Here is a 15,606-nt window from a genome sequence, read left to right as displayed (position 1 = left end):
CTAACTCAGAATTGGACCTTTGATTTCACCAGTTAAAAATATCATCTTCTGAGCAAAATAGATATGAAAGTGACAGAGATATAGACAAGGGACCCCACAAACCGTCCTGTTACAGATTCACCTTGCCGAGACACAGACTAAACCTATCTACTGTAGTAATGAAAATACTTTGACTTAGTTCATTCCTTAGTCTTTTACTGAAGTCATCAAAAGTCAGTACAAAGTGCTAGCATGACAGGAATACAAGTAATTATTTATATATCAGGCACCAATTTATAGCTTTACCATTGTAAGACAAATCCCACTTGGAATAGAACTGAGCTTTCAATTCGATCTACTCTTCGATAACGTTGTTACAGTTTCACCTGGTTGAGACCCAGATTAAATCTGTCAAAAGTATTCATGAAAATACTCCGACTTAGTTCATTTCTGAAAAGTCTTTTACTGAAGTCATCAAAAGTCAGTACAAAAGTACTAGCATGACAGCAATACAAGTAATTATTTATATAACAGGCACCACTTTATAGCTCTACCATTGTAAAACAAATCCCACCTGGAATAGAACTGAGCTTTCATTTTGATCTACTCATCGGTAATGTATAATCAAATCTTGCCCAAGCAGGTACCAGTGACACTCCCTCCATGTTCCTGGTTTCCCTTTGGAACACTGGCAGAATAGCAGGACGGCTTTGGATCTGGCAAGTCCCATCACCATGATTTGTGCTAGAGGGAAAAAAGTGAGCGACACAAATAGGACAATTTAGAAACCAGCAAACCGCTTCAGAGCAGCAACGTGGACCAGGATGACGGATCCTCCAAGCAGTGAAGGGCTCAGCTCACTGCGGAAGGCCAGGCCTCTTCTGGTAGCTGTTAATAGGAAAAAGCGGATCAAAGAATTGACAGGAAATTATTTCATACAGACAGAGATCCTTAAAGCTGGACACAGCTGCTTCCTCCTCCTCAGCCTGCTTGTTCCTTTGGTATCAGTCATTAGTGAGCACGTTTCACCCAAGCCAGTCCCAGAGGCTCTGATTTGGAGCTTGTTGTCTGCCACAAGTGTATTCCAGACCAGTTATGAATAATGAAGAGATGAGTCTATGAAACACTGGCTGCAGACACCAATAACCCCATTTGTTTCTTTTTTTATTGGCTTTAGGGAAAATGTAGAGCTGGGTAGAGAAGGGTCATTCCATTTCATGGAGGATTTTGGTATTTCAAAATTTTCTTCTGACATGGAATAAAAAACCCCAAATTTTGAAATTCTCCACACAAGGGAAGGGAGCATCAGCTCTGGGACAGTCCACCAAGCAGGCTGTTCCAGAGTCGGGGGCACTGGAAGTCCTGGGGTCAATGACTCTTAGGCAGCCCACCAGCCAAGCCGCCAAGGAGCCAGGCGGGTGAGCTGGCCAGAACCCAGACAACGTTCTGACAGAACAGCGTCAAAAATCAAAGTCTCTGCAAAAGGTTTAGAGTTTGACAAATTGTCAAATTCCAACGAGAAAATATTTTGTTGAGATTTTTCCGAGCTCTGGTAAAATAGTCCTGTTCCCTCCTTTGGGAGGATGTCGCCCCACTGGGGACAGAATGGGTCTAGTTATGAGAGGAGAGAGATAGAGACACTTGTGGTGTTGGGTGAGGGGATGTGTGTTCAGCCTTTAGTTCAGAACAATGAAGTTGAATCATTAGTGCTCTAAGGGGTTATTCTCCTTACATTTATTTTCTGAAATCAACTGTGCCTGGAATTGAGTCAGACGTGAAGGTGCTCAGATACGAGTCATGAGCTCCCTACAAGAATCTGGATAAATAGACAGAACACACAGTTAACCCCACTTATTTCTTAACTGGTTTCATGTGACATGTTTGCCTGGTGGGGTTGCTCTGTATTTCAATACAGAGGGCGAGTTTTGTTTTTATTCTTTTGAAAATAAATGTTCTTTCTTACCAGAATTGTAAACACATGTTTCGGTCCTCTTCCCTACGGTACAAAACGGAGAGGGTCAATGAAATGGGATCTGCCCAGGTAGAATTTTACACTGCATTCTACTATTTCCAAAGAAACATAGGAACCGTCGGACTGGATCTAGCTTGGTATCCTGTCCCTGATTGAGATGAGGCCCAGCTGTATTGGGAAGCTGCAAGAAACCGTGGAGGGGAATAACATACACAGAGGAAATTTCTTCCCCAACCCTGACAGTTAGTGACTGCCTTCTGTCCTCAGGCGTACGGGTTTATTGCTCTTCTAAAAATAATTAGTTTATCCTAACTGTCTAAATAGCTACTTCTTTTTTTTTAATTCTACTGAGCTCTTGGAGTCATGGCAACGTTACGGCAATGAGTTCCACAAGTTAACCCTGCATTTTATATAACAGGGCATACAGTTTTACTAGTTAAAATATGTTGCCTTCAGTTTATTCTTTTTATGAGAAAGTAGTAAATTATACGCTGCCATTTCCTGTGTCTCATTTATTATTTTGTATATCTCCATGTTTCTTTATATGTCTTTTCTCTTAGCTCAATCATCCCAATCTCTCCAGTAGAAACCTCTCCAGACCTCTGATCACTTTCATCCCTTGTCACTGAACTTTCTCCACCCCACTAACAAATCTTTTAGAGCTAGGTGATCAGAACCAAAACTAGTATCTCAATGGGGCACTCTTTCCTGGTTCATATAATGGTGTTATAATTAAGGCAGTGAGTCTGTCCACGGAAGTCACGGATTCTGTGAGTTCCGCACCTCCTAGGTGCGACTGACCCAAGGGCCACCCAAGCAGCGCAGGAGGCTCTGGTGCCAGCCACACTACCCTTCCCGCATGGCAGTCGTCCCAGGACATGGGGACGCCCCCCACCAGCAGAAGCAGCAACTGTCCCGGGCTGCACCCTTCTCCCCACCCCGAGCACCAGCAGGCGCCCCAGAGCCCCCAAGAACATCCAAGATTTAGTCTGGGGTATATAGTACGAGTCATGGACAGGTCATGAGGCTGTGAATTTTTTATTATTGCCTGTGACTTGTCCATGACTATTTCTTAAAAAAAAGAAAAGACTAAATCTTCACATTATTCTTCATCCCATCATTCCAGACGCATGCTAACATTTTGTTTGCTTTACAGACTTTGCAGCACATTGAACAGAGGTTTTCATTGAGATTTGCATTGAAGTCTCCACAATGATGTCCCAGTCTCTGTCTGAGTTGATACAGCTCATTAACAACGTAGTGAAATTATCCCTCACAATGTGCATTACTTTGAATGTGTGTCTGTGAATTTCACCTGATGTTGTGTTGCCCATTCACCCAACTTGGTTGATCTCTCTGAAGTTCCTCACCATCGTCCCTAGACCTGACTGCCCCAAATAATGTGCCATCAGCACACTAGGCTACGTGCCTGCTCCCTTTTCCACAGCCTGTGGATTTGCGGTGCCGTAGCTGAGGAGCCACAGCTGCTCTGCCAGGGCTCCTGTGGACTCTGTACAGGGTGTGTGTGTGTTGAAGACTCGCAGTGGTTTGGGGCCTTCACCTGTCTTCCTAGTGCTCCCATCACCATGATGTCTAGGCACCTTCTCTTTCCTCAGTGAGCACTTGAGACCCAGTGTCTACCCACCCCAGCCTGAGCCCTCTCTAGCAGCAAGAGTCATGGTAGCCTGTCTCCCCCAGCCCTGGTGGCAAGTCTGCAAGTTAGCATCACTCTTATCAGCTCTCCCTGAAATGGGGTTTTCAAATTCACCATAGCAAAAAGCCCCACACAAATATTTCTCGTGTTCAGCCTAGTACTCACCACCCAGATATGCACAGTTAAAATGGCTGCAGGTCCGGTTTGTGCTCCGGAGGACAAAGTTGTTGTTCTCTTTTCCTAGGGACACACTGAATATCTCATGGACTGGGATTAACACTTCTTCTTGGGAAGGACTGTATGAGATGTTCCAGATCTTCACGCCAAAGCACGTGTGGATGGTGAAGAGTGTGTCCGTGCCAAATGTCTCAGCCTCTCGTTTATTAACAGATGAAGAGGCAAAGTATCCAAACCTGATGAGACCTGATCCGCTGTACTGAGACTTAGTGCCCCGGTACAGCGTCATGTTATACGTCACATCGCACCTCCCTCGTAAGAGCTGCAAAGCTCTTGTCAAATAATAATGAAAGGCTTTGAACTGGAAACGGGCCATGTAATCCGCCTTAGATCTCTTAGTCCCACTCACTGCATCATTAAATACAGTTGAAAAAGTTATGCTGCTGTTTTCGGTGGTGTTGTCCGTATAGGCTACTAAGGCTCTTCCAAACTCATCCTTAAAGTCTGGGGGCAGAGAAATCTCTCTCTTTACAAGATCCCATTTTAGTTTTGACTTTTCCCACACTGTCCTAAACAGCAAGGACATGGCCGTTTCGTTCTCTAGCAGTTCAGGTGCAATTTCATCCATTTTTTCAGCACATCCTAGATATTGGTCATCAAGAGCGTCATCCATCATGCTCAGTTCCACCTGACATTTTGCCTGGGAGAATAAAGGAAACATACGGTCTGTCAAGGTTCCTTCCCCACTCTGAACTCTAGGGTACAGATGTGGGGACCTGCATGAAAACCTCCTAAGCTTACTTTTACCCCAGCTTAGGTTAAAACTTCCCCAAGGTACAAATTAATTTTACCCTTTGCCCTTGGATTTCCACTGCCACCACCAAACTTTATCTGGGTTTACTGGGAAACGTGGTTTGGACATGTCTTTCCCCCCAAAATCCTCCCAACCCTTGCACCCCACTTCCTGGGGAAGGTTTGGTACAAATCCTCACCAATTTGCATAGCTGACCACAGACCCAAACCCTTGGATCTTAGAACAATGAAAAAGCATTCAGTTTTCTTACAAGAAGACTTTTCATAGAAGTAAAGGAATCACCTCTGTAAAATCAGGATAGTAGATACCTTACAGGGTAATTAGATTCAAAACATAGAGAATCCCTCTAGGCAAAACCTTAAGTTACAAAAAAGACACACAGACAGGAATAGTCATTCTATTCAGCACAGCTCTTTTCTCAGCCATTTAAAGAAATCATAATCTAACACATACCTAGCTAGATTACTTACTAAAAGTTCTAAGACTCCATTCCTGTTCTGTCCCCGGCAAAAGCATCATACAGACAGACAAAGACCCTTTGTTTTTCTCCCTCCTCCCAGCTTTTGAAAGTATCTTGTCTCCTCATTGGTCATTTTGGTCAGGTGCCAGCAAGGTTACCTTTAGCTTCTTAACCCTTTACAGGTGAGAGGATTTTTCCTCTGGCCAGGAGGGATTTTAAAGGGGTTTACCCTTCCCTTTATATTTATGACACGGTCACATTAGCATTTGTGTTACAATAGCACCTAGAGGTCACACCCAGGATCAGGGCCCCGTTGTGCTCAGCCCTGTACAAACACACTGAGAGATGGTCTCTGCCCTTAGGGGCTTACCTCTAAACAGACAAGACAGATGGAAGGGGGGGAGCATATAGGCAGAATAGTCAGTGTGTTGCTTGGCAAATGTTATATTGGCTCCATGATTTTTTTTTTGGTGGGGGCAGCACACGCGAGGACCAGCGAGCCCTGTAATCATAACAGATGCATTTATAGTGTACTGGGGACTTTGTTAGTGTAATAGATATAGTGTGGGGAGGGGGAGGTTGGGAAGAAAGGCAGGAAGGGATACATCAATAGGGAAGACAAAGCCTGGGGAACAAGAGGCATGGAAAGGGGCTAGGAGGGACTGAGATCCCAATCCATTCCCAATGGAATATCTAGAAACCACCCCCATTTACCTCAGTGGGTTGCCTCCAGGGCTGGCAGTGCCTGTGGGATGGTTCCATCCAGGATCCAACCCTCGAACGTGCATGGAGGACGGCAACACTGTTGTGGTGGGTTGTTTTAACCCCACACTGGTTAACGAGGGGTTAACAGGAGCTCTTTAGGCTATAGGGTGGCACCCGTGGGGGTGCTATGCACAGGAGGTGGTCAAACCCACCTGGGGATGTCCCCTCTTGGGCTAAAGGAGGAGAGAGAGGCCTGTAGCCAGAACTGGAGAGCCCAGAGCCAGGAGGAGGCCTGGGGGCAGTGAAGCCTGCGGCCAGAGGTGAGTTGCCTCAGGTCAGGAGGAAGCCGGAGGCAGTGCTGGTAAAGCCTAGGGGGCGTTTGGGCTGGACTTTGAGGGGCTGCAGGGAGAGGGGAAAGACCTTGGCAGACCCTCTCCCGGCAGTAAAGAGTGGAGAGACCTGAGGGGAACAGGGAGACTGCTGCAGGGTGAGGAGGAAGATCAAGCCAGGCAGAAATTGGTTTAATTTTGTTCTTTTGGTTTGGGATTGTGTTGGGGGATTCCACGGGGGAGCCCTACGAGCCCGGCCCTGAAAGAAGGGTGAGCCGGGGGAGGCTGTGCGGAGTGGAAAAGGGCTGTGGTAGGAAGATATCCAGGGAGGCAGCAGCAAGGAGTCTGACGGAACAGACCTTGGCTGCTGGTCAGAGGGTCCCTGGACTGGAACCCAGTTTCGTGGGAGGGCCGGGGTTCCCCTACCAGCCACTGTGGAAGAGGTTGTGGGGCCCTGATTAGACAAACACCTGTCCGGGCTGGTCTCAGTGCACTTGGTCCTGCCTCAGCCCACAAGGCTGCACCGGATGACCTCTCACGGTCCCTCCCAGCCCTACACGTCTATGGGTCTAAGGCAGTGTTGCTGCCTGCATAGCCTTGAGCAGAAACATGAGAAAACACAGAGTGCTTCCCAGGCAAAGCTCAAGAGCTTACCTGAGGGATTCCCAGCCAGGTGTGAAGACAGAAGTATGTCAAGGGGATCAGCAGAGGCCTCAGCATTGTTCCAACTTCCCCAGTGCGGCTGTAGGAGAATCCATCAGGAACGTCAGTGGCAATGTGGGGGGAAAGAACACACCAAACCCAAACATCCTCCCGATTGTTTCACTGTGATCCGTTGTTCCACATTCAGTAACTGGGATTTCCCAGGCAGGAATTGCTCTCTCACGGATGGCAGCCCAGCCATAACGGAGGCGGGTTTGACCCTGAAATACAGTTCTCAGCTGGAGGGGTGGGCAGTAGTTGTGGGGAAATCCTGATTTCACTTTCTAAAGGATTCTGGGGGGTGGAAATACTGTACCTTGTGCTGCTGTGTTTACTCAAAAGTGCCATTAAACTGCTTCACAGTACACAGATCCCAATAGGTCAGGCAGGTCTGTCAATCGTATCCTAGAGAATGGGACTAAAATAACGTTATAGCTGAATAGTTCAGTGCCTCACCCAAGTGCCTGGTCAAGTGTTTGCTCGGTAACTACCTTATTCACTCTGTGCCTTGCTGCTTAGTTCTGCCCCGTGGCTAACGGGGTGATCGACGACTCAGACGTCAAACACCAGGGCTGATCCTAGGCCCAAGGGTCAAAGCCACACGGCCCTCTCAGAGACACAGAGACCTCTGTCACCTGGCCTGGTCAGGGACCCAAACCCCAGCCACACGACCCACGGGAGACAAACAGCAAAGAGACCAGCACACAACTCACCAAGTCCCTTTATCTCCATGCACATGAATAGAACCAGACCCAGAACTGATTCCTGTGGGACCCCATGCGTTATGCCTTTCCAGCATGACTGTGAACCACTGTAGAATTCCCACACCAGTGGGAATATCTGGTGGGATTGTCTTCTGTGTTACTGAAAACTGTCCATTCTTCAGTGAAATATGTACTTAATGGCAAGATTAATAATGGTCATGTGCCCAGCCCGAGCAAGCCCTAAGCAAATCAGGGCTGATGAATTTGCTGAGCCCCAAGTGGGTGCTCAAAGCACAGTTAAAAGTTAAAGATCCCCGTCCCGGGGGAAAAAATGGGTGCGGGGATAGAGAGTCGGGCCTAGATGGGTCTGAGTAAAAGTTAATGAGTTTAGCTTAAATATTTAACTGATACCTCCCGCTATCTAAGGCAGGGAAGAGTTTATTTTGCTCTGTGTTTTAGATTGATAAAGTTTTAGATAAGAGCACGCTTGTTTGTATCAATCTTCCATCAGCCAGAAGTGCTGTGTTCCTATTGATTGATTCATGACACCGCCTGGAGTGAAACAGTTAAGTTACCGCTCCTTTGGGTTTTAAGACCCCAGGTAACAGGGCTGGCATGGGGTTGCAGTGCACATGCTCAGAGGCAGAAATATAGCAGCCTAGGGAATTGGTTACTGCAAAAATTTAGGTGCTGAGTGATTTTATGCACCTACAGGGTTCAGGGGCAGCTGAGCAGGGGCTTTGTGAACCCTGGAGGGGCCTGACTTTGGGATTTAGGTGTCTAAAGTCACTTTATGATTGGATCACTTTATGATTTGGATGACTTGATGATTCCCTGTTCTGTTCATTCCCTCTGGGGCACCTGGCAGTGGCCACTGTCGGAAGACAGCATACTGGGCTAGATGGCCCTTTGGTCTGACCCAGTCTGGCCGTTCTTATGTTAAAGTAGGAACTAGGTAGGGTTAAAAGGGATAGATATCAGCTGCCCTGGCAATCTCTGGGGAGAGATGAACACCGTTCTGCTTGGGAGGCTCGCCTGATGTTATGAACAGATTGTCTTGTTGGTTGTGTCAATAGAGGAGGGATCTTTACAATGAACAATCAAGGGTGTTTGTACTCTATGGAAATAACTGCGATCAATGTATTTTATGATGTAGGTGTGGGCATAGTAAGTGGATTCTTTGTTTTCACTACATAGGGTTTGAAATATTTCTGTAGCTTCCCTCCCTGTCCCAAAACCTTTTATAATTTCATAACAAAATAGAGCTCAACAGAAAATATTAGACTTTTCCTTCTGTGCGCCCCCCAGATTCTACCCTCTGATATTACAATTTGCATAACAAAAGGGCCCAGCAATCCTGTTAGGGCTTCCCCTCACACTCTCTTGGTTCTTGTCACGCAGACAGAAAGCAGAAGGCCAGAGTCCAAAGTGCAGGCAATGTGATGTTTATTGGGGTTAATCAAGCACAATCACAGCTCTGTACACCAGTAAAGGTTTTCCTGACACTGTCCCCTCTCCTCTTTCTTAATAGGCTTAATTATACCTCTAGTGGACTCCCCTGATCCCACCCCTTACAATTTATGGTCATCTTCCATTTTGGAGGGTTGTGAGTCTGGGGGCTTCTGTACCACCTCTTTTGTACCCCATGGGAGGGGTAGGAAGTGAGGTTGTGTTTCAGGGTCACTGTTTCTGTGGCTTTTAATGTTTCTTATACTTCCCCCAGTCCCTTCGCCCCTCCCAACTGGTTGCTTGACCTTGGCTTGGGAGAGGAGTTGTGCATATCAAACTCCCACCATACCCAGCAACACTTTGACTCTGTTCTTTATCTTTTCTCATGGTACTAAAAACCCCATCTGGCCAGGCAGAAGCTTTGTTCACACATGTTAGTGAGGGTATAAGAATATCAAAAATCAAACAGGCAAACAAAATCCAAGAGTCTTATCTCTGGCAAATATACAGGTCTGCATGCTATCTTACCATCACTAACAGATCCCAATTCAGATTGTGGCCACGTTGTGCTAGGGGCTGTACTTCGGGGGGGGCTGTGCCAATCCCAGAAAGCTTACAATCTAAGGCAGAGAAAGGTTGGTAAAAGGAAGAGAAAAAAAAGTAACTTGCCCATTGTCACACACAGCAGGCCAGGGACAGATCTGGGAGGAAAGCCTTGGTCTCCTGACTCCCAGTCAGCGGCCTTATCCACTGGCCCACCCTCCCCCTCGGTTCCATAGGTACTGGACAGGTGTAACTGCGGGCAGATTTGTATCATTGTCTAAACCACTGTGCAACCTGTTGTCTAGAGATGAATGCAGCAGAAGTGTCTGTAATTAGGATAATGAAGAGTAAGAATTTAATGATGTAACTATACCTGACTTTCCCAAGTGTGTCTGATTTCCTGGCAGGCTGTTGATGAAAGCAAGAGTTGTCCTGCAGTTGTAGAACTTAATCTGCAATGTTTATAACACAGGAAACAGCTGGAATTTATCTAGGAAACCTTCCTGCTGACTTTCACTTTCAGATTTAACGTTTGGGTTTGTTTGGTTTGGTTTGGTTTTTGTTTGTTTGTTTTCAAAGAAATAAGGGCCTGATCTAAATCCCACTGAAATCAATGGAAAAATCCCATTGATTTCAATGAGCTTTGGACCAGGCCTGTACAGAGTCAAAAAGTTAATGTGAGCTAGGGCAAGGGCTCCTGAGTATTCTCAGTAACACCTGTTTCAAATGTATCCACAAAACTACCCCCGTTTTATCCTCTGTGCTTCCTGTTCTAGGATGCTTTACCTCCCTGTCCCAGATGTTAAAGCCAAACAAAAAGGACCCCAAATGCTGAAGTTCTTTGGGGCAACAGCTAACTTAGAAATCAAGTGAAATAACACATTAATAAAGTTTTAAACACTGGTACTAAGAGGTTGGATTTGATTGGGTTGAGTAAAGTGCAAATGATTTAGAATTCCAGAAGGGAGCAGGTGGAGAATGAGGGAAGGGAAAAAATAACCATCCCCAAAGATATAAGAAAGCTTTTCCCCAACATTATGGATCCGGAGAATACTTTGAAATGGATTGCAGAGCACGCCCCCCCAGCTCCAGCAGCAGCAGTTGTTACAAATAATGCCCATCCAGCAGCTGACCTGGGAACTGTCTGTCCAGGAACAGCTGTTGCAACAGCAGCTCATACACTATATGGTGGCCCTTTTGTGACCTCCCACAGTGACTGGGTCTTCTGCTGGGGGCCGATGGCTGTAGCTCTGGTGACTTCAGCCATACTGATCCAATGACGCTGGGTCCCGAAGATGACCCAGATGCCTTTCTTGAGATGTTTGAATGGGAGTGGTGGTAGTGTAGTGGCTGCCAGAACACTGGGTGGTCCTGGTGGCCCCATATTTGACTGGAGCAGCCCAGGTCAACCATTGTAGCCTGGATCCTGAAGCGGAGCAGAATTATCACAAATCTAAGTTGCCATTTTGGACCATTCAGTGATCTCTGAAAAGACCTTCTGCCAGCACCTCCAGGAACAGACATATCTCCTCTGAGCCCAGCCCTTGGATGTAGCGCAGAAACTGCAGGACTCCTGCTCGTGGTGTCTCAAACCAGAAGCCAGGATGGGGTTCAAGTGGCTGAAAGGGTCCTACTAGAGCAGTTTGCCCAGATACTCCCAGCTGGGAGCAGGGGCTGCATCTTCAGGCACCGGCCTGGATGGTGTTTCGTTGCTGGGTGTTTTTCCACACTCTGTTTGTTATGTAATTCAAGCAGCACAGGCCCAGCCTGCAGTGCTGGGGATAAAGTGTTTATTTTGCACTGTGTGGTCCCTTTACAAAACCAGTGATGGTCTCACTAATTCCGTAAACACGGGTATATTGAGAACCCCTGGTCTAGACCTATACCCTTGCATTTGACGGTGTTAAACTGTGCATTATTTGATAGTGCCAGGCTTGCCAAGTGATCCATATAACTCTGTATCAGTGACCTGTCTTTGCTATTTGTTATCACCAGGGATCCTAGTTTTCCGTGATAAAAAACCCCGAAATTCTCGATTAAAAAAAGATAAGAATCCATGTTTTTCTGTGAAATGCTGAACTTTAGTTTACCTAGTCACAATATACAGCAGTATCAGTTGGACACACTGTTTTATAGATATATTTACAATGTTTAAGCAAGTTTGAAGTCTACCAGTACCATCAATCATTATAGTAAAATAAAATTAACAGAATTGCAATCTATCTTTCTTACACATTCCAAATACTTCTATGTCTGTCAGGCCTGGTTCAGTTAGTGAGGAGAGCTGGATAATGGAAGCTCAGATAAATGGGGTTCTACTGTATATGTTTATAATTTTTTTCACAAAATGTAAAAACTAAATATTCGCTGTAAAAAATTTAAATTCCATTTTTTTCCATGGCAAAAAAATTTCTAGGATCTCTGCTTATCATCCCACCAATTTTTGTGTCATCTGCAAACTTTACCAGCAAAGATTTTATATTTTCTTCTAGACCATTAAGTAAAATAATTAAGAGTATTGGGCTGAAAACTGATCCATGCAGGACCCCATTAGAAATACCCCCTCTCATTTTGTGATGCCTGACTATTAACAATTACATTTTGAGATCTATTAGTTAGGCAGATTTTAACCCATTTAATATGTGCCACTGATTTTATAGACTATTTTTTTAAATTCAGAATTCCCTGCAGTACTAAGACAAATACCTTACAAAAGTCCGCATATATTACACCAACAGTTACCATCAGACTTGTAATCTCATCAAAGAATATGAAATTTGCTTGACATAACCTGTTTTCCAGGAAATCTTATTGATTGTCATTAACCATATTTCCATTCTTTACAGAGTCCCATAACTGCTGTTCTATTTTGCCTGGAATCAATGTCAAAGCCAGACCTATACAGTAATTATTTGGATCGTCCCATTTACCCTTTTTTAAACTAGCAATCGATAGCCAAGTTCCTAAGGGAAGTGATAGAAACCACATCCCTGGGGCCATTTAACAATGGAGGAAAAGAGCACTAGAAAATATAGGGAACAAAATAAAATAAGTTCAGGAAACAATTCTGCGTAGTGCCCTGGGAATGGACTGGATATCCTCGCATGGTTCCAGCTCCTATAGCAATGATGTTATCCAAAAGGCTCCTCGCTACCAGGCAGATGAACTCTGCCTAACCCTCCACCTTCGGAAAGGAGATGCCGTCTAGGTTTGTAGGACAGATCTGTGGCTAGCCAAGTGTAGAAATACCACGTGAATGTGTTAGGAAAGTTACTGTCACCAGCAGGTTACCATTTGTAGTTGGTTGAGCAGGGGTAAAGAGGAAACACAGATTACACACTTAAATTACACAGGTCTTTGGTTTCTCCATTCCCTTCCTGTGCATTGTGACATACAAGTTCTGTATATTGTAGCTTAGATATAGAGATATGAAAACTTTTAAGCAGTTTCCAGTTCTCAACTGTGAATGAATATCTCCCGGGAGACTCACACCATCCCATGATCCTCTCCTGTTACTTCTCTTAGTTACTCTGGACTTTTTTTCCTTCCCCAAGATCAAACATTTCACCCTTAGCACAGACTCCTCTGTCACACAGGTGTGCCTGTAGACTGACATTCAGCCAGCAGAGCAAGTGTCAGGGCAACTGGCCTGGAAAATGTGCTACTGAAATGAAATGACCTTTTGCCTTAATGGATGAGCTGGGTGGCAAAGGAGGTAGAGTGATGGAGAAAGAGAAGTAATCTAAACAGATGATCAAAGCACAGAAGAGAGATTTAGCTGTTAGGACAGAGCGGGAATGTTGGATCTTTGAAATGTTGCAGAAGAAGAAAAGAACGGTTGCTTACCTTACAGTAACTCTGGTTCTTTGAGTCTTTGTCTGTGTCAGGGACTGGTTCCTTGTAGTCTAGCCTAGTGGCTGGTGTAAGTGACCTTTTATCACAAACTCTTGTTTGTCTCGATGGCAAGATAGACTGGAAAGTCTAAGGGGACTGTCTGTGACTCCCTGGTAAGACTGGTATAGTGATCCAGGAGTTCACATTTTTTACTGTCTTTGTGAAATCTAATTAGAGAACACACCACCAGTTTGGGGTGTCTGCCCTGTGTTCTGACAGTCTGTCCTGAGGTCGGCACTCACATACATGAGCCACTCCAGACAGAGTGACAGCCTACAAAAGCAGAGGTCAATACATGAAGTGGGATTATGAGGTGAGAGTCCATATGGTGGTTTGCAGGATGATAGACTGATCTCAGCGAGGATGGCAGTGGATGGAGGTGGAGTCGAAAGAGGCGTCCCATTGGTGAATGATGCAATGTGATCTAGCAATTTGAGCCAGGTTCTTGCTGATGTTACCAGCTTGCCCTGGAGGGTGGAGGTCAGGGAAGTGGCAGTCTGGAACCTGTCAGTGGTAGACATGCTTTCACTGAGTTGGAATCTAGGAGGGCCCTTGTGAATTCTATGGACTAAGAGGGCCTGAAGGAGGACCCATAGTTCACACTCAGTCCTAGAGTGTGAAATAGGTCCAGAACTGTGGATAGAGCATCAGAAACTTCCTTGGTGATTTGCTTCTCAGAAGACAGTTGTCCAATTATGGATTCTGTGTGAATTTCTCAATGCCTTAAATGTCCTGCCACCACCACGAGGCACTTCATGAAAACTCTTGGGATGCAGACTGGCTGAAAGGAGGGTCCTTTTTTAGGCTCAGCAGAGCATTTCTCAGAGTCTGATGTTCCCTTCAGACATTGCTCCAGCAGGAAGAGCTTCAAGCGAGTTTCTTAGGACCTGCAAGTCCTCATGGACAAGGACCAGCACAACCAAGCAGCAGTCTGGGACGCAGCTTTTACCAAGGCATAAGGGACAGTGGCTGTGGTCAGCTGTGAGAGGAATGAGGTTGTCACAGGATGGGCAAAGTTTAAAGCCTGAAGGGCTTAGCTGCAGCCATGAGGCAGGAAGGCTTTGGAGCTGTGTGAGGAGACTGGAGTTGAAATGTAAGTCAAAGCAATAAAATAAAAGAAAAAAGGGTTGCCAACAGGGGAAAGAGTAAATCCTGTCCAGTTACAAATAACTATACCACAAATGCATGACAAGAGGGTTGCTACAGGCAGACGCTGCTGAGTTCCCTCTTGCTGCCAGGCGTCTGGTTTCGATCGGAACGCCCGGTCGAAAAGGGACTCGGGTGGCTCCAGTCAGAACCGATGACTGGGCTGTTAAAAGTCCGGTCGGCGGTGCTGCGGGGCCAAGGCAGGCTAGGCCCTACCTGTCCTGGCTCCGCGCTGCACCCTGGAAGCAGCCAGCAGGACTGGCTCCTCGGTGGGGAAGCCACGGGGCTTTGCTTGCTGCCCATGCCTGGAGCACTGGCTCCACACTCCCATTGGCTGGGAACCATGGCCAATGGGAGCTGGGAGGCGGTGCCTGCAGGCGAGAGCAGTGCACGGAGCATCCTGCCCCCCACCCCCGCCCCGCCTGGGACCTGGACCTGCTGGCCGCTTCCGGGACATAGCATGGAGCCAGGAGAGGCAGGGAGCCTACCTTAGCCCTGCTGCGCCACTGACCGGGAGCCACCCGACGTAAGCCTGCGTCCCAACCCTGAGCCCCAACCCCCTACCCCAGATCTGAGCCCCCCCCAACCTGGAGCCCTCTCCTGCACCCCAAATCCCTCAACCCTGGCCCCACCTGAGAGCCTGCACCCCCAGATGGAGCCCTGACCCCCTCGGCACCCCAGCCCAGAGCCCCCTCCCACATTCCAAATCCCTCAGGCCCACCCTCCAGCTTCTTTCCCAATTTTAAAAAGTTCTAGCCTTCCCATTGGCTCTTTTGGTCAGGTGCCCACTCCCTTTTCTTTACCTGGGGCACTTTTTAATCCTTTACAGGTAAAGCAAGCAAAGAACAGCTACCACAAGGGATTTTACAGCTAACTGGCTGGCTGGGTGTCCATAAAAGCGAGCTCCCGTCCCCTTCATTTATCACAGATGTATACATTTAGCCATATTAAAATGCATATTGTTTGCTTGCACACAGCTTGCCAAGCAATCCAGATTGCTCTATATCTGTGACCTGTCCCCCTCATTCTTTACCACTCTCCCAATCTGTGTGTCTTCTGCAAACTTTATCAGTGATGA

The 15,606-nt window shown here is 46.4% G+C and overlaps 1 protein-coding gene across 1 annotated transcript; it reads right to left on the bottom strand.

The window, feature by feature from the left end:
* Nucleotides 1–760: 760 nt before the first annotated feature.
* On the bottom strand, nt 761–6,810 carry LOC141981014 (ecto-ADP-ribosyltransferase 5-like). Its single transcript, XM_074942835.1, has 4 exons — nt 6,745–6,810; nt 3,774–4,482; nt 1,943–1,975; nt 761–867 (listed from the first exon to the last, which is right to left on the bottom strand). Exons 1-4 carry the CDS (start codon nt 6,808–6,810, stop codon nt 761–763), a joined length of 915 nt encoding a protein of 304 aa, XP_074798936.1.
* Nucleotides 6,811–15,606: the final 8,796 nt, after the last annotated feature.

The sequence above is a fragment of the Natator depressus genome, chromosome 1 (assembly GCF_965152275.1).
Source record: "Natator depressus isolate rNatDep1 chromosome 1, rNatDep2.hap1, whole genome shotgun sequence".
Taxonomy (NCBI): Eukaryota; Metazoa; Chordata; order Testudines; family Cheloniidae; genus Natator; species Natator depressus.
Note: the sequence above shows the minus strand (reverse complement) of the source record. Positions and strands in the feature narration are given on the sequence as shown.